The sequence below is a fragment of the Myotis nattereri genome (genome assembly GCF_964212035.1).
Source record: "Myotis nattereri genome assembly, chromosome: 4".
Lineage (NCBI taxonomy): Eukaryota > Metazoa > Chordata > Mammalia > Chiroptera > Vespertilionidae > Myotis > Myotis nattereri.
Genome location: NC_138079.1, coordinates 93,320,094 through 93,345,410, shown reverse-complemented (window position 1 = coordinate 93,345,410; position 25,317 = coordinate 93,320,094). Strand labels below are relative to the sequence as shown.

Genomic DNA, 25,317 nt, shown 5'->3' with positions numbered 1-25,317 from the left:
TTATAAGAAAATGTTTACAAGTTCACTTATTCAGAGTGTCTGCTTTCAACACAGTGGAACATTTTTATCTCTGAAGGCAGATCTCTGGCCCCTCAGTCTGACAGCTCCTACTCTCCCCTACCTACGACCCAGGATGCCTCCTTTCCAGCACTTGGAAAGCAGTTAAGAAACTGTAGACTACTCCAAACTTACTAAACAGTGTCAAAAAAAATTTTTTTGGACATTCAGTTTCCTAATAACCAACACTGTCAGTGAACCTTGGCCATCATTCACTAGGTATGCATTTTCTGAAGATGATTATTACGCTAACCAGTCCATCCAGTTACATAGCATTCAAACAATATCTCTTTTTACAAAGTAAATACAATGATATTGGTGGGGAAATAAAGTGATCAGCAGAATGCAGACTTCCTAGGAACCTTGACTATGAAGAACTAAGAAAACCTCCATCAGCCCTGGCCAGAATCTCACTTGGTTAGAGTGTTGTCCCAATACACCAAGGTTGCAGGTTCAATCCCCAGTCAGGGCACATACGAGAATCAACCAATGAATGCATAAATAAATGCAACAAATCAATATCCCTTCCTTTCTCTATTTCTCTCTCTCCCCCTTCCTCTCTATCTAAATCAAACAATAAATAAGAATTTAAAAAGAAAAAAGAGCCCTGGCCAGTTTTGCTCAGTGGATAGAGCATCGGCTTGCAGATTAAAGGGTCCCGGGTTCGATTCCAGTCAAGGGCACATGCCCAGGGTACAGGCTCAGTCCCCAGTGGGGGCGTGCAGGAGGCAGCCGATCAATGATTCTCTCTCATCACTGATGTATCTCTCTCTCCCCCTCTCCCTTCCTCTCTGAAATCAATAAAAATATATTAAAAAAGAAAACCTCCATCACCGAGAGCTCATTCTTAAATATCAAGAATAAACTTCGCCCTAGCCGGTTTGGCTCAGTGGATAGAGCATCAGCCTGCGAACTGAAAGGTCCCAGGTTCGATTCCGGTCAAGGGCACATGCCCGGATTGTGGGCTCAATCCCCAGTGGGAGGCTAGCAGGAGGCAGCCAGTCAATGATTCTCTCTCATCATTAATGTTTCTATCTCTTTCTCCCTCTCCCTCTCCCTTCCGACTCTGAAATCAATAAAAAATATAAAATTTAAAAAAAGAATAAACTTCTCTGCACTGGCCGGGTGGCTCAATGGTTTGGAGTGTCATCCAATACACCAAAAGATGGTGTGTTTGATTCCAAGTCCGGGCACATACCTAGGTTGTGGGTTCGATCCCCACTTGGGGCTCATACAGGAGGCAACTGACAATGTTTCTCTCTCACATCAATGTTTCCCTCTCAAAAAACCAATAAAAACATATCCTCAGGTGAGGATTTTTTTTTTTAAAGCAACCTATTAAAAAAAATACACTTGTCTTTATAGAACATAAATCCTAGCACAACTGTTAGCTTATCTTAGCTTATTTATTTGTATTTCAATAGGAGCTGGCCTTATATATTAGCTTACATAATATTAGTTGCTTAGCATCAGTTTTTGCTAAAAATCTAAAGCAGTGCCCTGAACACTGTTCATTTTCTCCCCTTGGACCAAGATCAGTGACCCCCTCCTCTTAGGATCTTCTGTATTCAGTAGTCAATAAAACATTCTGTGACTGACTTTATTGTATTCTTTTCCCAATCAAACCCCAGTAAGTACTTAGGCATTACTAGGGAAGCATTTACCATAGTCTTTAAAGCGCAAATAAGCAGCAGGGAGAAGAGAAGCAAAGGAGAGGGCTGGCCACTTTGCTGGGTTTTTACATAATACCATCTCATGTAATCTTCCCTGTAATACAATTATTCCCATTTACAGATGAGTTGACTGAGGCTAACTTGACCAGAGCCCTTGTGGCAGACTCTGAAGCCCATTCTTTCCACCTTAGGACACTGCCTACATACATATACAGAGTATTATTTCCTCTTTTGCAAAAAGGATCGCTAAGCAATACCTCGTATGGAAGAAAAAGAAAAGGAAATAAGCTACTGTAACATCATACAGCAGTATACCACCTCCGAGATTTCAGAATAGCCAGCAGTCCTAGGCAGCTGCCTCACGAACTAGAACTGCTCTCAGGTAACTCTGTTTTAACAAAGTATTTAAGGATTTACCCATAATCTCCACCATCTTTTAAAGCCCAAGATACCAATGGTTCCAATCAGCCTTCTTCCCCTCCTACATAACCCATGGATTAAATCACCCAAATCTATAAGTCTGAAACCACTGTTGATCAAACACACCACTTCCTTCCAAGACTGACCTTGTAACCAGTATAAGTTTTACAAACTGCAAGGTACTCTGGGTGATAGGAAATTAATGTCTCTTCCTCAACTCTTTCTGACTAGTCAGAAAAGGAGGCTTCTTTACCCAAGGCACTGTCCATGAACTCACTGCTGACATCCCTCCAGACTCTCTCCACACCACTCCCATGAAGAGAACAGTCCAGAGCCATCTCACAGAAGACCGTGTAAGGCAACAGAGGACACAGAGGTGAGACATGCCACCTCGTCAATGAAGCACTATCCTGACTCTAAGTTGGTCTGGCATTTTCATTCTAAGGGTTTTTGAGGAACAAGGTCCTCTAACATTGAACATGTTTCCTTTGGGTTATTTTTAGAAGGTCCAGTCAAGTGGGGTATCTTTTAGTTAGTTTCCACTGCTTCAGTGAAAGAAACAGGCATGATTAAAAAATAGCTCATCCACAGCATTCATAACAACACAGAAAGCCTTGGGTTTGATAGCAAAGCTGAGGAATCAAATTTAAATGAAATTCTCTTCCATTCCCTCCCAAAAGTAATTCATCCGACAAGTTAAATCATGCCCAGAAGTCTCTCTTCCTTGATTCTCTATTTACTTTTTCCAAGTAACTCCTAAAATTCCAATCCATCTGAAAACTGTCCCAGAATCATACAATTAAATACTAAAGGGAAGGAAAAAAGAGAGGACCATTTAAATTTCATTATTTATGATGAGCATTATTTAAAGGGAGCCAATTTTGATCTGAATTACTACTACTTTCTAATAATTTGAAATGCCTAATTTAAAAAAAGCGGCTTAAAAATTACGTATGTACATCAAACTGTAAAGGCATTTGTTTCTTTGTGGGGAGAGGACGGATGTTCATCCACTTCTTACGTTCAACAGACATCACTCTCATCGCACGACGATCTTTGGTCCACCTAAGAAAAATGGAGTTCAGAAAAAACAAAGACACACTGGCAAAAGGCATCATATAAAGGGACAGGTACACAGTTTGTACCTAAAGGACCAGAGATTTTTTTTCTCAACCCTTCTAAAAGAAATGCCTTATGATGCTGTCATTTCTTTTACTGTTGATATTTGTAAATACACATTCCCTACAAATCCTAAAGAATGAACTGATAAAATATAAGAAAAGTACTATTGAATTTTGTTGAATTCTTATCTACTAAAGCCTAAAAAATCTCTTTCCTTGTGCTTTGTAATTACTCCTAAATTATCTACTTTCCTCTCCCCTCTTCAAAGTCTTAATCTTTTCTCACACATGATTTTACACCTATGAAACAGATCATTATGAAATAGGTATTGTTTCCACACACACGCTACTTACGAATGCCTTGCTTTTGCACTACAATATTTTCTGTTTTTATCTGGTTCAATGACTTGACCATTTCTCAGACACTGAGCACACACAAATTTTATCTTCATATTAAGAAATCCAGGCATTATTTGATTGCCAGGTACCTTAAACAATTAAAAGATCAGTTTTAATTTTAACAGAAAACCAGTTTTCTGAAAATAGCGAATCGCCATGCTTTTTTTTTTTTTCACAATAGCATACAATATAGGATATCTCTTTTTGTCTGGTTCGATGATTTGACCATTATATATGATGTGATAACTAATCTCCAATTCTCCACCCATATGCAAGAGAATATGATAAAAAGCAGATTAAAGATGTCAAACCTCAATTTATAAAAATAAGCTTTGGAATTGATGACTGGTAGTTTTTGGGGGGGAGAGGGAATAGATGTGCTAGATGGAAAATAAAACTATATCCACCTCCTTTATATAATACAAAATATAACTTTTGTAACTTAATATTCCTTAGTTTCAGTATGATTACATATCTATACATTATATACTTATACCAACTAATATTAATTATGAAGTCTTAAAATTATTCTTTTGGATAATAGTAGAATCCCCAAAGCCCAAGATCTCAATTGTTCTGTCAAGTAGGCTGAATAAGAAAATTGTGTCCTATATACCTGGCAGATATTATGGGATGCCTAATTTTTTATGATGACCAACTTTTTAAAATTCAGAATTTTTTTTCACATTAAGAATTCCTCAACTCAATAGACATTAAAAAAGTAATGGACTGCAATATGAACTGCCTCTGCTAACAACTAACATCCATTAGACCATTCCAGAAAGATCCCAAATGCAAAAAGTACACAAGATAAAATACCTGAGCTCCAGGCATATTTGCTTCCAAATTTTGCCAATATCTTTTAGATTCTTGAGCAATAGCATCATGTGAGATACCTGGGAAATGTACAAGCCTTCCTTTAGGTTCTCCATGTATTAACAGCCCACCAATCAGGTCACAGTCAGACTCAGTTCCCTAATTACCCCCAGCCAGTGTAATCTATCACTAAGGAGGAATGAACATCACATGACTCTTTTTCAAAATGGAATATTTACAAATAGAGCTCTTGGTGCTTTCCCAGGAATCTTCCTCACAAAACCATACTACATGCATGAAATTTGTGCCAGTAATTAACTACATAAGAACATACTAAAAATAAGCCACTCTGAAAATGAAAAGTAACTGCATAGTTTAAAAGCTCAGAGCAAAATCATCGGGGTTGCCACATCAGAGTGAGAGAGAAGAGGCTCTGAGACTGTTTTCATCAAGTCTAGACTGCTCTTGAGACATGTCTCAATCACACACAAAGACACCTACCTGTTTCACTCTGCAATATCCAGACTTTCAATTCTACAAGACTGTGAGCATAAAAGCACTCATCTTCCCTTAAACAGCCATACCGAACCTCATGTCGACATAAATCAAGCTGACACTGACCATGAAAAGAACGTATTTTAGAATATTTTACTGTTGTCTCTCGCAAAATGTGGACAAGGCACCTAAGATGAAAAGGGAGTGACATTTTAATATCATCTGCCATAAATTTTAAAATATATATATAGAAAATGTCAAGTTTAGACTAGAAATACATTTTAAATCTTTATCAGAAAAAATAAATTGCTGTGTACAATTGTTGGATTAATTGGGGGGCGGAGGGGGAGATAATTATAGGTTAAGTCATAGAACACCTAAATCCATGTCATGAGCAACTGAAAGTCAATAATGCTTTTCTATACTAAGTAATTTAATAATTCATTTAAAAACTCCTGGCAAAACTTACTAACAGACATTTTAAAAGAGTCATTATCATTCAAAACAGCAAAAGAAGAGGGAGGAAAGCCTGAACGGATACTAGTCTGGTTTTATTTGGAGCAAAGAAAAGAATCTATTTTGTCACAATAAAAATTAGAAACTAGCAACATACTTATTGTCTTGAAACTCATGCTTTGTAACCGGGTGAGAACAAGAAGTAGAATTGTCTTTATTTCTTTTACTGATCATTCTAGGCTTATGATCAAAACATTTCTGGAACAGACAGAGAAGACAAATTAGCACAAAAACATAATACAAATTATAATTTCTTACCCCGAATATTTCTTAGATTCAATATTATTACATATTTATACATTATATACGTATACCAACTAATATTCGCTATAATCTTTTGGGTAATAATAGAAGCTACCATTGCCAAGTGAATGCTTTAGCAGCACCTGCACTGAGTACTTTATACTTCTGAGCTCGCAAGTCAGAAACTATCACCAATTTTACAGCAGAAAATAAGGTTTGGAGACAGCACCTCACAAAGGAATATAAATTCTCCTAGATGCTCTTGCAGAAGTTTGAATACAGTAAGGTGGACCTTTCCGTTGCCACCAAAGAAAGCCTCTCTACTGAATGACCCTTTCCGCTCCAGCGTCCAGACATCTATCTCTTCTTGGCAATAAGCAAATGTGCAGTGGCCTGAATATCTACATTCCTCCTCAGCAGCAACATCTAGAAAGACAGAGAGTTAAGACATTTATAATGTGGACCACTGGTTTTTCAAAACCAATGAATACTAAATACATTTAGGGCATCATTTGAATTTTTATAACATTCATGGAGAGTTTCAAACAATGATACCCATGTTACTATCCAGAAATGGTATTAACTCTTAATAAAACAAAAACCCAGCACCACAAATAGAAATTTTTTTTTTCCAGACAGGGGGAAAAAAAGCCTTGATATGCTCATGTACCCTACCTAAGTTTAAAAAATCATTTAGAAACATTCAAATGTTGTTCAGATCAAGTGGCTTAACAAAATAAAAATACGAAGTCCTTTCTAAAGCAGCTTAAAGAACAATATGTTTTCTTTCAAAGCCTATTTCAGTGTTCTGATTCTGTTTAGACCAAGTCACAGAACTTAAAGTTTGAGACAGTTTCTGTTTAAAACCTGTTCAAAAGTCCTGTTTCCATCAACAGCTACACCACGAAAAAAGTTTAAAACCAAAGTAAAAATAATATAAACATCTTAATCCAAGGAACTTGCCCTTAAGTCTTAACATTTTTAGTAACAGCAATCCTGGGACCATTACAATAAATGCAGCATATCATTTGTCACACTAAGTAATTATAATACTACATACCTTTACATATATAATAAGGTCCTTCATAATTTGTTTTTGTTGGTCTGGGGCGTATTTTTTTCCATGATTTATCTTCAACATTCTTTATCCTACCAATTAAAATATCTTTCTTACATTTATGGTCTGAATCAGCAAGGTAAGTGAAATCCATTAACTTGGGGCCTGAAAAAAGATGTAAAAAAGATTGTTCATATGCACAAAACGTGTCATTTCATTTTACAGGCACATTTATAAGCAGATGTGAGCAGATTCACTGATTACTAAATTCCTACAAAAATCCCATTTTCATAACACCAAAATGAAAACAAGCCCCTGAAGTAACTTTTTACTTTTATGGTGTTTGGTGAACAACACATAGTTCCTTTCAATACCAGTCATCCCAACATATACCCATATTTAGGATAGGAATTCTGATGGCTCATAAAGAACAATATTAAACATAAATCTAAGGGAAAAAATGAATTGGGAAATAGAATATGTTTCAACTGAGAATAAATTGTTTTAAATCACTTAATTTAGGGATGAAGATAAGAAATAAACCAAGATAAAGTACTTTAATTTCCATAAACATTATACCATATACTGGTCTTATAAAAAAATTTTTGTTCTCGTTCCATTTGAAAATGACCAAGTTCTTATACTTAGAACATAAATAATTTCATAAAAATCTCAATAAGCTTTCAAAATCAGGTAAATATTCTATTGCATATGATTCTATAAAGAAAATTACACCAAATCAGAGAAGAGACTTTAAATTAAACTCCAAAGGCCCCAAATCAATAACTGTGGCTTCCTTAGAAAGAATTCAAACAGAGGCTGAAAAGTCAAACAGCTGATGTTTGCTACATGTATTTACAAATTCCTGAGCACTCTCGAGTTACTAGTTCAATACTGTCTGCTGCTTCGGTCAGTCCTGACCTGATTTTACAAAACAGATCTGACAGGCTTGTCTCAGTTCATGGGTTCCTTCAAGGGGATGTCTTGGGGTCACTGATGAAGGTGGTTTTGTGATTGTACTTCCAAAGGAGTTTCCAAAGTCATTTCTAGGGTGACTTGAAATTCCCAGGAAACTCTCAGAAGCAAACAAACTTCCTGGTCCATTCATCTGCAAGAATGAAAAAAACAAAAAACGAAAACAGCCAACAAATATTGATTGCACTATCATTAAAGCAGGAAACAAATTCTTCTGAAAAATAAGAAATTCTTCAGACTAAAGTTTGTATTGTTCTGTCCTTTAAAAGGTTTTATTTTAAAAGGCTTCTTTGTACATTTTCCTCTCTTTGGGTCTTACACCCCTCCCCCACTTTTTCTGACCCTTCATGAGTTGTTAAATGTAATAGGTAACTGTTCTGTTTCATAGCAAGCACATCTTACATGCCCTGATCTTATACAGTTGACCTTGAACAACATGGGGATGAAGGGGCTGACCCCCACACAGTCAGAAATCCGCATATAACTTCTGACTCCACAAAGATTTCAACTGTCCAGCAGTATCCTCAGGAGACTGGTTCCAGGAACCCTGAGGATGCCAAAATCTGAGGATGTTCAAGCTCCTTATATAAAATGGCCAGATCAACGCACACGGTCAGCTTTCCACATCCACTGACTCCCAACATCAGTTCAAAAACAGTACAGGTACTTATTAAAAAACTCACAGTTCGAACCCATGTGGTTCAAGGGTCAACTGTATTTCCCTGTTTTGTTCACTCTGTGCTAAAGCCTCTTACACTGTCTGCAATGGTGGTTAATTCGCTATGACAGATCCATCTTAAACACAGAGCATTTATTACTGGATGTTCTAAAAGAGTCTTATTCCAACACTATTTCCCACAACACACAAAAATTTTAGGGAGACTTCTCATTCATTCAAATAGCTCAGTCACTTAAGTAAAAGACCTTTTTTCAATTTAACTGACGTATTTACAAAAGAGGAAGTGGCACTTACAAGTAAAAGGGAAGAATTACTGTTGTTAAGCGATGTTCCCTCTCTAGAAGTTGAGGTGGGCAGATCTAAAATAATAAAAAAACTTCAACAGACCTTTTCATTCTAATCAAGTAATAAGAACATCAGGACTCAGTAACTGACTATGGCTTCCCACGTTATTGTCCATCCCAATTCCTAGGAGCCTTCTTGCTCCAGATTGACACTCAAAGTGGGCTATGGAGTTTTTCCTTTCCTCTAGAAACCAAGGATATAAAAAATCCTTAGATAAAAATAATTTAAATACAAAGCTTTTTCAGAGATAGAAACTAAGGCAGATCCTACCAAGTGAGACTTAAAAAATAAAAACCTAAAAGCCCTGGACTGTTGTGGCTCAGTTGGCTGGAGCAACATCCTGGACCCGGAAAGGTTGCAGATTTGAGCACAGGTCAGTCTGGCACATACGAGAGGCAGCCAATTGATCTTTCTCTTTCTTTCTTTCTTTCTTTCTTTCTTTCCTTCTTTTCTTTCCTTCCTTCCTTCCTTTCTCTCTCTCTCTCTCTCTCTCTCTCTCTCTCTCTCTCTCTCTCTCTCTCTCTTTCCTCCATTCCTCTCTCTAAAATCAATTTAAGAAAGACTAAGAGCCCGGCTGGCGTGGCTCAGTGGTTGAGCATCAACCTATGAACCAGGAGGTCACGGTTCGATTCCCATCAAAACACATGCCCAAGTTGTGGGCTCAATCCCCTGTGTGGAGCATGCAGGAGGCAGCCAAACAATGGTTCTCTCTTATTCTTGACTAGAGGCCCAGTGCACAAAAATTCGTGCCCTTGGGGGGTCCCTCAGCTCAGCCTGCGCCCTCTCACAGTCTGGGAGCCCTCGGGGAATGTCCAACTGGGCTCAGGCCTGCTCCCCTGTGGCTGCCTCTGTGGAAGACGTGGCGCCGGGACCGGGACAGGGCTGCTGCCTCTCCTGCTGCCCCTGCAGAAGGGGGGGGCACCGGGACCGCCATGGCTGGCCTGGCAGCTCAGGCTCACTGGTCCCGCCCCCTACCCACTGGTCGTTCTGGCAGGTGGTTCTGGAAGGTCTTTCCACAGTCTGGTCTAATTAGCATATTAGCTCTTTACTATATAGGATGTTTCTATCTCTCTCCCTCTCCCTTCCTCTCTGAAATCAATAAAAATATATAATAAAAAAAGACTAAGAAAATAATTCATATTCAATGGGAAAAGAGCCTCTACTTTTAAAAATATGAAGCAAGAACTCACTATGACATTAAGAAAATTAGTGAGGTTCAATTATTTTCTTTTTCTTAATCTACCACTCTATTTTCTCCCTGCCATTTGTCTTCCACAAATTTTAGTTTCTTCCGTTGTCAATCTTTAAATCAATTATTTTGATATTACTTTAACCACACATCAATACCTCAGATATGATGATTTATATTAGTACTATTGTTGAAAGTATTTATTAACCCTGGGATTACAGAAACAGAAGTCCGACCAAACACTGAGCAATCCCTGTAAAACTAAGGCATAGTTTACTGAGCTGAGTGGGTGCAGCCTGAAATAGATCTAATTGTTATTATTCTGAACATTCATCTTAAATTAGTTTTAAATATGTATTTGCCCAGTTCAGAATTTAAAAGGATAGCCTGTCTTTAAGACCTTTCGGGATACACCTTTCTTGGAGAAAATGTTGAAAGTCATTTCACCTCCTAAAAACAATAGACACCCAGCTTAATAAATTATCTTATAAAAAATCCAGTGCCACATACATTCCTGTTCTCCTTTGCTTCTTGATCTCCCGAATGGCACATTTAAGTCAAGGGGAATTTAAAATTGAAGTTTTATTTTTATATTTTCAGCTACAATGAAAATAATTCAAGTACAACTACCAAGGGTTAAATAATTGCCAAACACACACAAAAATAAAAATAAATAACTGCCAAATATAAATTATCATTTTTAGAAAATGAACCACAATTGTTTACACAAATGGCTCGATTCTTACCTCGTTTGGATTCACTCATTGAGAATGAATTTAAAGAAGAACAGAAATCTTCGAAGAATGAGGTCAAAGGTGGATACATCTCTGAGAAGGAAGGTGGAGGGGCATACCTCGCACCAATGGGCAAGGTGTTCAACAGAGACGCTGAAAAGGGTATGCTAGGGGTGACACTGGCTGTCGGAAGGGGTCCTCTGACTAAAGCTGATGGCTGAAAAAAACACAAAAGATCTGATGACAATCCATGGATCTGTTCCCAGTTAGCTGAGCTGCTTTTAACATTCACATATATAAAAACAAATCATTACAAGGTAATAAATTACATAAAGTTGAAATCAAAATCAAAACTCAGTAGAAGAATCTAACCTACAGAGCTTATTGTTTTTCTGTTTTAAAAAAAGAACTGAAGAATGAGAAGTCCTCATCCATAAAACTTATTTTGCTTTAAATATCAAATGCCTATTCTTTGTTCCAATGTTAAATTTACCCTTTTCATAAATAGGATTCCAATAGGAGTTGAAGAAAAATTGGCTAATTACTAGAGAGTATGTATCTTTTTTATTTCAAAATTTACCAAATTAGCCACTTATCACCAAAGAAAGACAAAAATAATTTTCAAGATAAGAAACCCATGCCGAAACCGGTTTGGCTCAGTGGATAGAGCGTCGGCCTCTGGACTGAAAGGTCCCAGGTTCGATTCCGGTCAAGGGCATGTATCTGGGTTGCAGGCACATCCCCAGTAGGAGATGTGCAGGAGGCAGCTGATCGATGTTTCTAACTTTCTATCTCTCTCCCTTCCTCTCTGTGAAAAATCAATAAAATATATTAAAAAAAAAAAAAAAAAAAAAAAGAAACCCAAAGTTAAGCAGATAGGCAATTCTGAAAATAGATATCTAACAGGTTATTTTGGCATTTTTATTTATTATTTTTTTCTTTTTTTAGTTTCTCATATTGCCTTTTCTTTTTTAATTAAGCCTGCCTTAATTTTTTAGAAGTGACACTGAACGTTACCATAACGGTTTCATTAGTTTCAGGGGCGGAATCAAGGAGGTCATCTATTTCCTCTCCAAGGACCATGTCTCCATCATCTACATAAGCTTCTGGCATCGTGAAGGGGATCTTTCCTCCATTTGCCAAAACTGTTGATGGCAGAGAGCTCTCTTCCACTTGCAGTGGCAAAGCAGAAGATAAGGGCATAACGGAAACTGAAGCCAGCTCACTTCCAACGTGGTGAGAGAAACCGGATGCAGGTACAGAAACAACAGGAAGTGTTTCTTGCTTTGGAGTTAATAAATCTGTAACATAGATAGAAATGTACTCAATCATTTTCAGTGTGTGTACATAATACTAATGTTAAACAATAAGAGAATATAAAGAGCAATGATAAAAACAAATAAATACGTAGATACAATAGTAAAAGCAATTCAAATAAGAGTAAATGTAATTCTAAAAATAATTTGTTTCTCCCAGGCATAGATATATTCATTTGAGGAAATATTTCCTTCTTTCTCAAAATGCCTTATGGGCAGAGCTGTTAAGATATTGCTAAGGCCCTAGGGGGCATTCAATGACTGCTTACTGATATCAGCATTATCAATCACATGCAGGCTCAGACAGGAGCATAAAAGTGGTTTTCAAAATTATTCTTGCTTTCATACTAACAACCACATAGAAATCTCATTTGACAACTATAATACATATGATGTCTAAAATGGGCACTTTTCAGATTAAGATGACATGGAAACACATACCTGGTTCGATATCTTCAACAGAACAGTTCAAAGCCTAGAAATTAAACCAAATAATGAATCACAGTATTTTCAGGATTCTAAACTATAAAGCAATCTGTAAAACTCACTGTAAGACACTCACAATCACTATCCAAGAAATGAATGGAACATGTAAATCGTTGTAGTGAGTGGTGTCAAACAGTGCTGGTCGGCCAGCAGCACCACCTGTCTGTTCTGTGGATCAGTATTTCTGACAGGTTCAGGAGCTGCCAGTTTCAGAGCTAGGAGCCTGGCCACCACTCACTCCCAACTCCAAGTGGCCACTAGCAAACTAACAGCTCCAAAACTTAACTATTAAAGAACAACTTGTTAACTGTGTTTATCCCAAAGACTCCCAAAATGATTTATTTGGCCTATACCACTTTTTCTAACAAAACCTAACATCTCTGAATACCCTGAAAAGTGTTCCATCAGACTTCAGGAGATGCTGGGTAAGAGTGAAAGGTTCTACTCAAGGTGCCTGTTTTCTTTTCACAGGACAGGAAGCTCAGGCCAATAATGTGTCTGAGAAATAAAAAGGTCTCAAAAATAGACACAAACTAAACATATTAAAAGCAAAACTGCTAACATGCCTATCTTTTCTTCTTCATTTTCATGTTACGATTTTTATAGAAGTAATAGCTTTACCTTGGTAACCCTGTCCCCAGGAACTGATTTTAATGACTGCTGAAAGAAAACAAAGACGAGAACTTAAAAACAGAATTGACTCCAGGTTACAAAACAAAACGAGAACACCTGATGAAGAGAACTCGGCTTACCTCAGTTCTAACATATGCTTTTCTTATTTTAAATCCCAATTTCTGAGCTAGTTCTTGAGTTAGTTTTATTACATGTTCATCCTGAAACAAGTGAGAATATATAATTAATGGAAAGTTATATTTTACTACCTGTGAAGATTAGGCAAAACTTTTGCCTATCTTTATATATAAAAGCCTAAGCAACTGTTGCAAACCGTTTTACAACCAAACTACTGGAACAACCGGAATGACCGGTCAACTAGTCACTATGATGCACACTGAGCACCAGGGGGCAGATGCTCAACGCAGGAGCTACCCCCTGGTGGTCAATGCACTCCCACAGCCAACCTCCTGCAGCCAGCCAACCTCCCATGGTCCCTCTCCCCCCGGCCGCTGGCCAACCTACTGCAGTCCCGATCTAGACTGGGCAAGACAGCCCTGAATGGCCTGGATCACAACCAGGCCAAGGGACCCCACCCATGCATGAATTCGTGCACCAGGCCTCTAATATAACTTATAACTTACAAATTTATATAACTGTTACTTATAACTTATATTCTGTCAAAACATTTGCTTTATCAGTAATTAGTCCCAACTGAAGCAGGCTGATGGCTGGTTGGAAAATGTAACTCTTTATATGCCATATATCCACAAGGAATTAATAAAATGGTAATGATATAAACAAATGAACAAAAATACAAATCCCATACCTGAGGCACCGCTAAGGAGCACTTGGCTACTGCGTCATAAGCCTCTCTGTATCTTCCCAAATTACTTAGAGCCTTAGATTTCCGATACAGAGCTTTGCAGTTACTGGCATTTAAACTGAGGACTTTATCACAGTCTTCTATAATTTTATCAAGGAAACCCTGGTATATAAGACCAAATATAGTTAGCAATCAAACAATCTTGCACTGATGTCTTCCTGTAAATAAATGCAAACACTTTAAGACCCCAGGCTATTCCCCTCCTTTTAAACTCCAGGTTAGCAGTATTAGTTTTCTTCTTAAAATTATTTTCAGCATGAGATTTCAAATACATAAAAGTAGAAAGAATATCATAAACACCCATGTACCGGGCACCCAGATCAGACAAAGGTTAACATCTGGCCATAAAGGCCACAGATCTTCAAGAAAGAAAACTTTCTAAACATGACAGATGCCTGCAGGTGTCACTCTCCTGTCCTATTCTCCTCCCATCAGTGGTTTCCCCTTGGTGGATCTCACTAAAATGTCAAATGAAAATGTAACTCCCAAATTGCTAGACAGTGAGAAAGGAACACATTAGAGAAAACAAAATAAATAGCAATGAATGTTCATTAACAAAGAACTAGGTGACAACATGGGTACCTTTCTTATCTCCCTGGGCTGATTTTATTTTTATTTTTTTAAGGTGACACTCCACCCAAAGGCATACTCAAATGGGAGTCTCCATAGATAAGTAACTAAGAAACAAATTACTTTTAAAAATCCCTAAACATTTGCCCATAACTGATTTTTCAAAATTCCAGGCAACTCTAAAAGCAGTTAATAACATCTTTACTTAAAACTGAAATTAGAGCCCGGCCTATGTAGTTCAATGGTTGAGCATTGATTGACCTATGAACCAGGAGGTCACGGTATGATTCCCAGTCAGGGCACATGCCCCGGTTGTGGGCTCGATTTCCAGTCAAGGGCACACAGGATCCAGCCGATCAATGATTCTCTCTCATTAATGTTTCTCTCCCTCCCTTCCTCTCTGAAATCAATAAAAATATATTTTAAAAAAAACAAAAAACACTAAAATTAGCCCTCGCCAATTTGGCTCAGTGGATACAGCATCGGCCTGCAGATAGAAAGGTCCCAGATTCAATTCCAGTCAAGTGCACATACCTCGGTTGCAGGAGGCAACCAATTGATGTGTTTCTCTCACATCAATATTTCTCTCTGTCTTTCCCTCTCTCTTCCACTCTCTCTAAAAATCAATGGAAAAATATGCTCAGGTGAGGATTAAAAAAACAAAACAAACAAAAAACACCTAAAATTAGATATTGACTTATTAATGTATGATGTTGAAACACTGTTTTAAAAACCGCAACTCACCATATTAGAATAGCAAGCAATACGATTTATATGTAGTTTTTCAATGATTTCTTTAGGTATTAAAATTTCTTCAGACTTTGCATAATCAGCTATATTCAATGCTTCCGTGTACTGGCTCATTGAGCTGTTCCAATCACCTTCCCGATAAACATCATTTCCTTCATTAAAAAGATTTCTCACAAGAGCACGTAAATATACCTAAAAAAAGAAAGTTACCACTTAAAACCATTTAAGGAACAAGTCGGGTACAAGTAAATTTTAAGTTTTGTATCTAAAACTTCAGAGGAAATAATCTGACAGAGCAAGAAGTACTGTTGTAAGAAATTACAAAATCCAGGCCACTACCTCAGTGTGGGTTTCATCTGGCTTGCTTTTTCAAGAGAAAAATTCAGTGTTTAATTATTAAGAAAAATGCAGCAAAAGCACCCAGTAAATATTTGTCCACATTTCCAACTCTGGGCCTGGGATACATTCCTACAGGTGGAAACTCTAGGTCAAACAGAGTGAGACGTTTAAGGCTTCTTACCAGTATTTCTAAACTGCCTTCCAAAGGCAGTAACAACAGATACTTTTGGTGGTTTCCTTTACAGCAGTGGTTCTCAACCTTCCTAATGCCGCGACCCTTTAATACAGTTCCTCATGTTGTGGTGACCCCCAATGTCATTGTTACAAATTGAACATAATTAAAGCATAGTGATTAATCACAAAAACAATTTGTAATTATATATGTGTTTTCCGGTGGTCTTAGGCAACCCCTGTGAAAGGGTTGTTCGACCCACAAAGGGGTCGCGACCCACAGGTTGAGAACCACTGCTTTATAGCATCCCACCAACACCGAGTAGCATGTAGGCACTTGTGCATCTAAAAATCTCTACTAATTTCTAGTGAAAGTGGTTCCTTTTTATTTGTGTGTCTTTGGCTACCAGTGAGGTTGAACTTTTCCACATTTTTGGGGACCATTTGTATTTCTGCTTTTATAACCTGTTTGCTCAGGCCACTTATTTAGAGGGAGAAGGATGTTAAACCTTTTTCTTATTATGTAAGAATGCACATCCTTTTGGTATGTAGAAAAGTTTTTAAGATTCCTTTGTGTTTTCTATCACAGCTTTAATATTTCAGAAGCCCTTTCTTATCACAAGATCCAATAAATATTCAAGTCTTCTGTCTCATTTTGTGAATTCAGGTCTAAGTCGTAAAGAAAACTGGGCAGATCAAGCTTTGACAATTGAGGTGGCTTCTGACATGCCACTTAACCTCGTTTGGACCCCAATTCCAACTTAAATATAAGGGTTGTAAATGGAATTATAAAGTAAATGGATTATTCCATTGTTTGCAGCCATCATACTTCATGATTCTACATCTGTTTGGAGGGAGGAAAGAAAGAGCGCAGAAGGGACTGAAAGAAAGGAGAGGAGGGGACAGGCAGAGACAACGAAGTGACCATCAGGAGCACCGAATCCCTCAGAGACACCAAACCACGGGCGACCTAGCAGTCTGGAGAGACAGAACCTGTAGAACTACCTCGTCACTGACATGCCTTACAAAGGTCAGTCAGAGGCTGGCCTGGGCTTTCTAATTAACAGATTCACCCCTGGCTCTTCCTATTACTCAGTCACCCTTGATCACTGTTAGAACTTCTCTTCTCCTAAATAAAAGCAGAAGATTCTCTGCTCTCTCCTTCTCAACATATTCTGTCCCACTTATTTTCGATGAAGTGAGAAGGAGGCTAGAACTAATTTTTTAGGGACTCAAAAGATATATTAATTCAATACTATCCTAATAGAGGAAAGAAAATATAGGACAACTGTCCAAGTATGTAAAAAAACAAATGTCCGATATATGAGGGTCAGTATATCTTTTCTGTAAATGCCCAGATATTAATATTTTAGGCTTTGTGGGCCACACAGTCTCTGTCCCAACTACCATATTTTGTGAAAGCAGCCATAGATGATACATGAACAAATGAGTGTGGCTGTGTTTCAATAAAATTTTATTTACAAAAACAAACAATGGGCCATAGTTTGCCAACCCTTGCTACATATTTACAGTTCACAGGCTACGGAAGAGTTTTTCAGTCGACCTTCTCAGAGTCATTACCTCATATTGTTCCTGTGTGCCTGGATACGACAGTGGTGACCTAAGAAGAAGAAACAAATTAATTGTAATTATCAGGCTCTTATCAGGATTTGTTCATCCAGAAGGCATCTTAAATATGAAGGTCTACGAGCTTGCTGCTGGTTCAAAGCATGTTTTAAAGACCTACCTGCTTCTCCTTATTCACATATAACTGTAGTCGTGATTTAAGAAATCTAAAATTATTCCTTTGTCTTTTCTTGACTAAGTACATTTTCTTCTCAAATCTACTGCTACAGAAAGAAGGCCTAACGTTTCACATGCCAGAAACGTTTTAAAAATAGTACAAAACCAATAATACCATGGGATCCAATTGACTGGAGTGTGAAGAGACGACTGTCAGCTTCCTGGGAAGCAGAGGGGGACCTCTTCCTGGACACATCCACCCAGCCCCCATCTGTCCCCTCGCTGGCATGCCTTACAACGGTCAGTCGCAGACTGAGCTTCTCAACAGACACGTTTGATCACAAAAGCCCTGTGTTGACAGATGTTCACTCTCACTCATCAGAACTGTTCTCATGAGATTAGGTTAAAATTCCTCAGTCTAACATTCTCAGGGAAACTAAAGGATTTCGGCCCTAACAACCAGTGACAGTAAGATCCAGGTCAGCCCAGCCAGCGTGGCTCAGTGGTTGAGTATCAACCTATGAATCAGGTCACAGTTCGATTCCTGGTTGGGGCATATGCCTGGGTTGTGGGCTCGATCCCCAGTGTGGGGCATGCAGGAGGCAGCCAATCAATGATTCGCTCTCATCACTGATCTTTCTGTCTCTCTCTCTCCCTCTTCTTTCCTCTCTGAAATAAATTTAAAAAGATATTTTAAAAAAAAAGAAAAGATCCAGGTCAGAACACAAAGAAATCAAATGTAAAAGAGCAAAAATTACTTCTGGAACAATACACCTAATTTCTAATCCAAATATGGGACTTATGATATATAACTAAAGGGTTCTTAATCTCTGTGAAATGTACAGCCACATAAAAGTTAGTAGGGGTTGAGAACACAGGTATGAATTAAGCTCTTACTGTATAAACTGTAGTCCTTCCTTAATGCTCTGCTGCCTTTTTCTTCTCTCCTCGGACACACTGGACATGTTACCCCACACATCCACTTTCTAAGTGAGCAATCTGGAAAGAAAGAACACACAAAATGGCGTCAGGCAGCACAACCCGGACCCCGTTAGAGCACCCATCATTTAAGGTTATGTCACAAATTCGTTGTGGACACATCCCTCTATGCTGACGTGACTCTCCAGTTCTCAAAGCCAAGAGCCCCGTCTGCCCTACTGTGTGGTGCCCGGGGTCTAGCTCACATGGCAGAAGGTTCTTAGGCTCCTTTAGGTTAATCAGCCAGGCAGGCTTTGAAGGCTCCTCCAAGTACTCTCCATGAAAAAGTCATTTCCCTCCGCTCCCTTCTCCTCTCTCCTACAGCCTCAGGATTTGTTTATTTCCTTCCCACGCGCTCACGGACGCTGCCCTGAACAGTCGCGGCCTTGTTTTGCTTCTGGAAGCTCTCCAGAAGTAAAAAGGTTTCACATCCGCTTGCCTCTGAGGGAGTCTGACTTCCTTATGAGCAGACTCTAAACCTTCACACTTATTTTGTTACACAAACTTCTGAAATAATCCTTGTTGATACAACTGACAAAAATAAATGATCTAGCCCAGCCGGTGTGGCTCAGTGGTTGAGCGTCGACCTACAGGAGGTCATGGTTCAATTCCCGGTCACGGCTCATGGTGGGGTTGTGGGCCCGATCCCCAGTGTGGGGCGTGTAGGAGGCAGCTGATAAATGATTCTCTCATCATTGATGTTTCTATCTCTCACTCTCCCTTCCTCTCTGAAATCAATAAAAATACTTTCTTTAAATTAGTGATCTAAATGAATTTCCTTCCATTGGAATTTTCTGGAAAGTTAAGGGTTTACCTTCCAGGTAACTGGCGAATGTCAATACGTGTCATTGCTGGTAGTATCTAACCCACTAATCAGTGCGCATTAGGCAGCTTCCAGCAAATCAAAGGACCACAGGGAAGAGACCTGTGATAAAACAACATCTCCAATGTCCTAAACTAGGGTTTCTCAAGCTCAGCGGCTGCGGTGGGATGGGGCTGTCCTGTGCACTGACAGATGTTAGCAGCATCCCCGTCTCCAGCTATGAGACGCCAGTAGCCCTCCCTCCCTCCTCCCTTGTGACAACCAAAAAGGTCTCCACGTACTGTTAAACGTCCCCTGCAGGGGACGGTTGGACTGGGTGGGGCACATCACCCCAGGATAAAAACCAATGAGATCTAAGCCTCAGAAGACATCTTATCACATAAACCATGTATTTGGACCCACGTGACAGATAGGAAAATGTCACTCACGCTTCAAATACATAGCTGAAATGTTTCAGTTTCATTATTGCTTACCAGTGGTCTTGTCTTTAAGTCTACCTTTTTCAAAGTGTAGGGGTGAAGATGAAGATGAAGGTTGGAATGACCCAAAGGTTGACAGCTGGTACTAATTCTTTTTGTCTTTTAAATACTGTCAGCTCTAAATACTTCAATCTCATACTGAAAGGTTGGTACTTTGCTGAAGTGTTTACATGTGCAAGGATAGAATATCTGGAACTTGCTTTAAAATACTCCAGCAAACAAAAAAGGGAGTGGGGGCGGGTATGAAACAACAGAACACTGATAACAGGTGAAAGCACAAGGTTTTTTTCGAGTATTTGCTCTACCTTGTAAGTTGGAACTCTTCCAAAATAAAAGGTTTAAAAGCCCCTCACACTGAAGTAAAATGGCATTATTTGTGGAAAATTTTTTGTTTGTTTTTTAATGTATTTTTATTGATTTCAGAGAGGGAGAGGGGAGAGAGAGATAGAAACATCAATGATGAGAAAGAATCATTGATCAGCTGCCTCCTACACGCCCCCTGGGGGAAGGGGGGGGGGGATCAAGCCCACAACCTGGGCATGTGCCCTTGACCAGAATCAAACCCAGGACCCTTCCGTCCGAAGGCTGATGCTCAATACACAGAGCCAAACCAGCTAGGGCTTGGAATTTGTTTTTAGCCTAAAGGGGGATGAATGGGTAGAAGTGAAACAACGGTGCCATAAATATGGGTAACTGCCCCTTTTGAACAATGGGAGGAATGTGTGCGTTCATTCGGCCCCTCTACTGGTACAGGTCTGACCATTTCCGTGATAAAAAATGTAATTCATACTTGTATGTACAAAGTTATTTAAGGAGGCACTACTTGTAAGAGAATAAGATAGCAAATTAACTCAATGTCTATCAAAAAGGAAATGGCTAAATGGAGCTGGGGAAGAAAGAGGCAAGGGGCAATCCCCACAATATGACCCTGGTTTTTTGTTTGTAAAAAACAAACAAACAAACAAACAAAAAACTCCAGATGGAATCCCAAAAAATTATAGCAGCAGCAGCAGAAAGGGTGGGACAGTCTTTTCACTGACTACCTTTAAAACTTTTGAGTCCTGTAAATGAATTATATCTGGGGAAAAATTAAAGTATTTTTAAAAGTCTATGTAGCCTCTGAGCCCTCCCTTGGAAAGATGGCCCTTCTGGGCCCCGTAAGGTGGCTTTTCTTTTATTTGATTTTATTTTAAGCAGGGCCAACTCAAGTCAGAACTTCAGAGCTCAAAGGCCCCCAGAGCAGCACTTGAGGGTCTATGGCAGTCAGGCCCAAAGGCCTGGGACAAAAGCAGACACCAATTCCAGGAAGCACTGTTCCCTCTCTTCAGTGAATGGCAAACCTCTCCCCCACCTCTGTCCAGCCAGGTGAGAAAGGAGTTTTGGTTCACTGAGAAAGTCAATCTGTTAGCTAAGAAGGGATGCCTGGGTAATGATAATCCCGCAAACTAATAGCGAAGGGCTGTTTCCCCAGAGAGTGCTGGAAAACCTTGAACCTGGACCTCTCAGGGACAAAGGGCAGGTGGCAAAGAGCTGACAACTCAGATAAGTGATTAAGAGGAAATGAGATGCAGACTCTTAATTGCATGAAATATACGCCTCCTTTACATGTTAAAGATTTGGAAGTACAGTATCAGGTGATATTTAAACATATGACAGAACATGAAATATTCTATAATTTTCCCAAAAAATGTTATGAAAAATTTTACACATAAATTAAAATTTCTTTTCACAAGGCACACCATATACCAACATAGTACCTATATTCTACAATTAATATTTTGCTATATTGATCACATCTGCCTGTCTTTATCCATTTGCCCATCCTTCTGTCCTTCCATCAACCTAAATTATTTTGGTGAATTGCAATGTGAGTTACATTTAATTCATCAATTATAATTCACCTCTAAACTCTTCAACATATTTATCATTACCTAGAATTCAACATTTGTTAGGTTTCTTAATGTAAAATGCACAAATTTTAAGGCATGTTTTGACAAATGATAAATTCATGTAGCCCAGACCCCAATCACGATATAGACCAATAGTCATGGTCACTCCTCATGCCCCTTCCCCAGCTGGCTCCCAGCAACCAGATTTTTTTTTTCCCACCATAGATTAGTTTTACCTATAAAATAAGCCTCCTCCACCTCCCATTTTGAAAGAAAGAAAAAGATCTATGCCTTATACACCATCAGACTTTTGGATCCAGTTAAAATTTTGCCTCAATTTTAATGTCAGAAAGAACTTAATAAAGTTAACCCAACAGCTACTTTTTTAAACTGAGTTTATTTTTTTTTAAATATCTTTTTATTGATTTCAGAGAGGAAAGGAGAGGGAGAGAAAGATGGAAACATCAAGGATGAGAGAGAATCACTGATCTGCTGCCTCCTGCACGCCCCCCACTGGGGATCCAGCCTGCAACCTGGGCGTGTGCCCTGACCGGAACCGAACCATAGATCAATGCTCAACCCCTGAGACACACCACCAAGGGCTTTCCCCCCCTTTTCCTATGCAAACTCAAGTCGTATGTGACAGGTGCCCATTTCCTCCTCGAAACGGGATTCCCTCTTCAGCTGACTTCTGGGGCTTCATCAGACCTCCTCACTCCCAACCACTCTCCCCTCAGGGGCTCCACACTGCCCAGATGTTACCAACCCTCACCTAGGGCCCCTACACTCCCAGTCCATCCCCAGGCAGACCTTGATACTCTCCGCGGATGTGACAGTTCTACCTGGATGTCTCGTAGACATCACAAACTGTTTTAAAAGTAGTATCTTATTATGACAATGAAAAGAAATGTCTCCTCCCAACCCTGTCACTCACCCACCCTTTTGCCCTTCCTGAGAGCAATCAACCACTGTTAGGTTATTCTGTGATTAGACACAGACCATAGAACACACACACACACACACACACACACGTACATGTGAAAACTGAGTGAGGTGTACTTGGTTACAGTACTATACCAACGCCAATGTCCTGGCTTTGATGTCACTCTAGTTATATAAGATGGCACCACTGGAACGCTACATATTTTTGCAATTTCCTGGGAGTCTATATTTCAAAATAAGAAATTAAAAATAGCCCGTGCATGTTATTTTTTATACAACCTGGGCTCCTCACATGTTCTGCACCTTGCTTTTTACATGAAGCACCTAATCTAGAGGGTCATTCCATATCAGGACCTAGAAAACTGCTTTATCCTTAATAGCCCTGTAGCCTGTCCTAGGATATGATTGGACCATAACTACACTAGGTCTCTAGTGATGAACATTTTGGTTGTTTCCAACCTTTAAAATTCATCAGATACATAGGACATATGTGTATCTTTAAAGAATTTCTAGTCCTAACCGGTTTGGCTTAGTGGATAGAGAATCGGCCTTCGGACTGAAGTGTCCCAGGTTCGATTCCTGTCAAGGGCATGTACCTGAGGCACATCCCCAATAGGGAGTGTGCAGGAGGCAGCTGATCAATGTTTCTCTCTCATCAATGTTTCTAACTCTCTATAAAAAATCAATAAAATATATTTTTAAAAAAGAATTTCTGCCATAACCGGTTTGGCTCAGTGGATGGAGCATCGGCCTGTGGACTAAAGGGTCCCAGGTTCGATTCCGGTCAAGGGCATATACCTTGGTTGCAGGCACATCCCCAGTAGGAGGTGTGCAGGAAGCGGCTGATCGATGTTTCTCTCTCATCGATGTTTCTAACTCTCTATCTCTCTCCCTTCCTCTCTGTAAAAAAACCAATAAAATATATATTTAAAAAAATAAAAATAAATAAGTAAATAAATAAGAATTTCTATAGGATAAAGAGTATATGTTGTCTTTATTCTACCAGCTATTGCCAAGCTACACCAAATGACCCTACCCAGAAACAGTACTTGAGGGTGTCTATTTCACTGCTTCACCAGAAATTATTAAATGTTTTCATCTACGTCAACCAGGAGGTGAGAAATATGGCTTCTGGGTTTTGACATACTCAGAAAAGCCTCCAGCACTCTGAGATTATAAAATAATTATCCATGTTTTCTTCTAGTACTCATATTCTTTCATTAAACACTAGAGGCCGGATGCACGAAATTCATGCAAGGGGCGTGGCCCTTGCAGCCCCAGCCGGCCCTCACAACCTCGGGCCAGACCTCACAGGCCCTCACAGCCCTGGCTTCATCCAGAGGGTCATTCAGAAGGTCGTCTGGATGGTCCTTCTGCTATTCGGTCTAATTAGAATATTAGCTCTTCATTATATAGGTTATTTTTAAATCAGATCTGCCAGTTTACTATAAGGAATAATGTAGAGATGCACTGTATATAATTCCCTCCCAAATAGCTACCCAGTTGCCCAAACTTCATTTTCAAAATGTAAAGTCCTCTATTCTACAGCAATATGTGCAAGGCCACCTGCTCTGTTTCAGACTTTTGTTCAGCATTTCTAACTTCAGTGGCTCTAATCCTCTGCCCTCCTCCCAATCGTAAAGCTTAGCCCAATCCTACCTTTTCAGTAATGAAACCACCTTCCAGCCAGTTGCTCAAGCCAAAAACCAGGGGTTACACTTCTCTCTCTTTCACATTCCACATCCAATCAACCCACTGACAAAGCCTGTCAGTGATACCATCAAAATAGGTGCATGCATCCCAAATCCAACCACTCAAAACCTCCTTGGCCTGAGTCACACCATCTCATATGAAGGTGCCAATATCCTCCTCTCTCAGCCTCTGCCTCAGCTCCAGGCATCTCCTCTGCCCCTCCCCCTTTCATTTCCTACACGAAACTAAAAGGAATGCTCTTTTAAAAACAGAAATTAGTTATTAGCCCTGCCTAAAATCCTTCACTGACTTCCCTAAGCATTTATAAGAACACCGAGATTTCTTACCTCGACCTACCCGATCTGGGAGGACTAACTTCCCGTAAGTCTTTTCACAGCACCCTCGCCCTGATTCACTTACTCAGCTCCTGTCAGACTGGCCTTCGGTGTGTTCCTAAAATGAGTCAAGGGCTCTGTACTTCTGGGCCATTGTGCTTGCTGATCCCTCTGCCCATAACACACTTCCCAGATCTGCAGAGCTGGCTCCTTTTCAGTCTGGAATCTTGACTTACTAGTAAGTGTACCTTTAGAGGCCTTCCCTTTCTACCCTAAATTGTCATCACATCCCATTATTCACTTCAAGAGGTGCCTTGTTTTATTTACTCCTGATTGCATCACAATACCTAGGGACCAGGTCAAGAAAAACTTGAATGGAAGAATGAATGAATGCAAAGTTGAGAGGCCCCAGAGTTAAAACCTGGTAAACTGTTCACAAAAACAGACAAGCAGGAGAAAGGAAGGTGTCCGGGAGGAAATGACTGGACATAAGCAGAGCTGGCTGTAGGGGACTCTGCCCCAACCCTGCAGGGGAACAAGTTGGGGAGTAAATCAATTAGAGACAGACACAGAGAGAATCTGAAACC

The 25,317-nt window shown here is 39.4% G+C and overlaps 1 protein-coding gene across 1 annotated transcript in view; it reads right to left on the bottom strand.

Moving 5' to 3' along the window:
- Positions 1-25,317, bottom strand: part of ZC3H7A (zinc finger CCCH-type containing 7A) — a 36,314-nt gene that overhangs the window by 6,002 nt on the left and 4,995 nt on the right. Inside the window, exons 2-19 of the mRNA XM_081089740.1 lie at positions 18,490-18,591; positions 17,431-17,470; positions 15,334-15,531; positions 13,963-14,121; positions 13,274-13,354; positions 13,143-13,181; positions 12,477-12,510; positions 11,737-12,020; positions 10,732-10,936; positions 8,746-8,810; positions 7,719-7,905; positions 6,801-6,962; positions 5,970-6,166; positions 5,595-5,695; positions 4,988-5,169; positions 4,490-4,566; positions 3,626-3,759; positions 3,110-3,215 (exon numbers count right to left, since the gene is read on the bottom strand). Coding sequence (XP_080945866.1) covers positions 3,110-3,215; positions 3,626-3,759; positions 4,490-4,566; positions 4,988-5,169; positions 5,595-5,695; positions 5,970-6,166; positions 6,801-6,962; positions 7,719-7,905; positions 8,746-8,810; positions 10,732-10,936; positions 11,737-12,020; positions 12,477-12,510; positions 13,143-13,181; positions 13,274-13,354; positions 13,963-14,121; positions 15,334-15,531; positions 17,431-17,470; positions 18,490-18,557 — 2,319 coding nt within the window. The 5' untranslated portion in view covers positions 18,558-18,591. The remainder of the gene's footprint in view (positions 1-3,109; positions 3,216-3,625; positions 3,760-4,489; positions 4,567-4,987; positions 5,170-5,594; positions 5,696-5,969; positions 6,167-6,800; positions 6,963-7,718; positions 7,906-8,745; positions 8,811-10,731; positions 10,937-11,736; positions 12,021-12,476; positions 12,511-13,142; positions 13,182-13,273; positions 13,355-13,962; positions 14,122-15,333; positions 15,532-17,430; positions 17,471-18,489; positions 18,592-25,317) is intronic.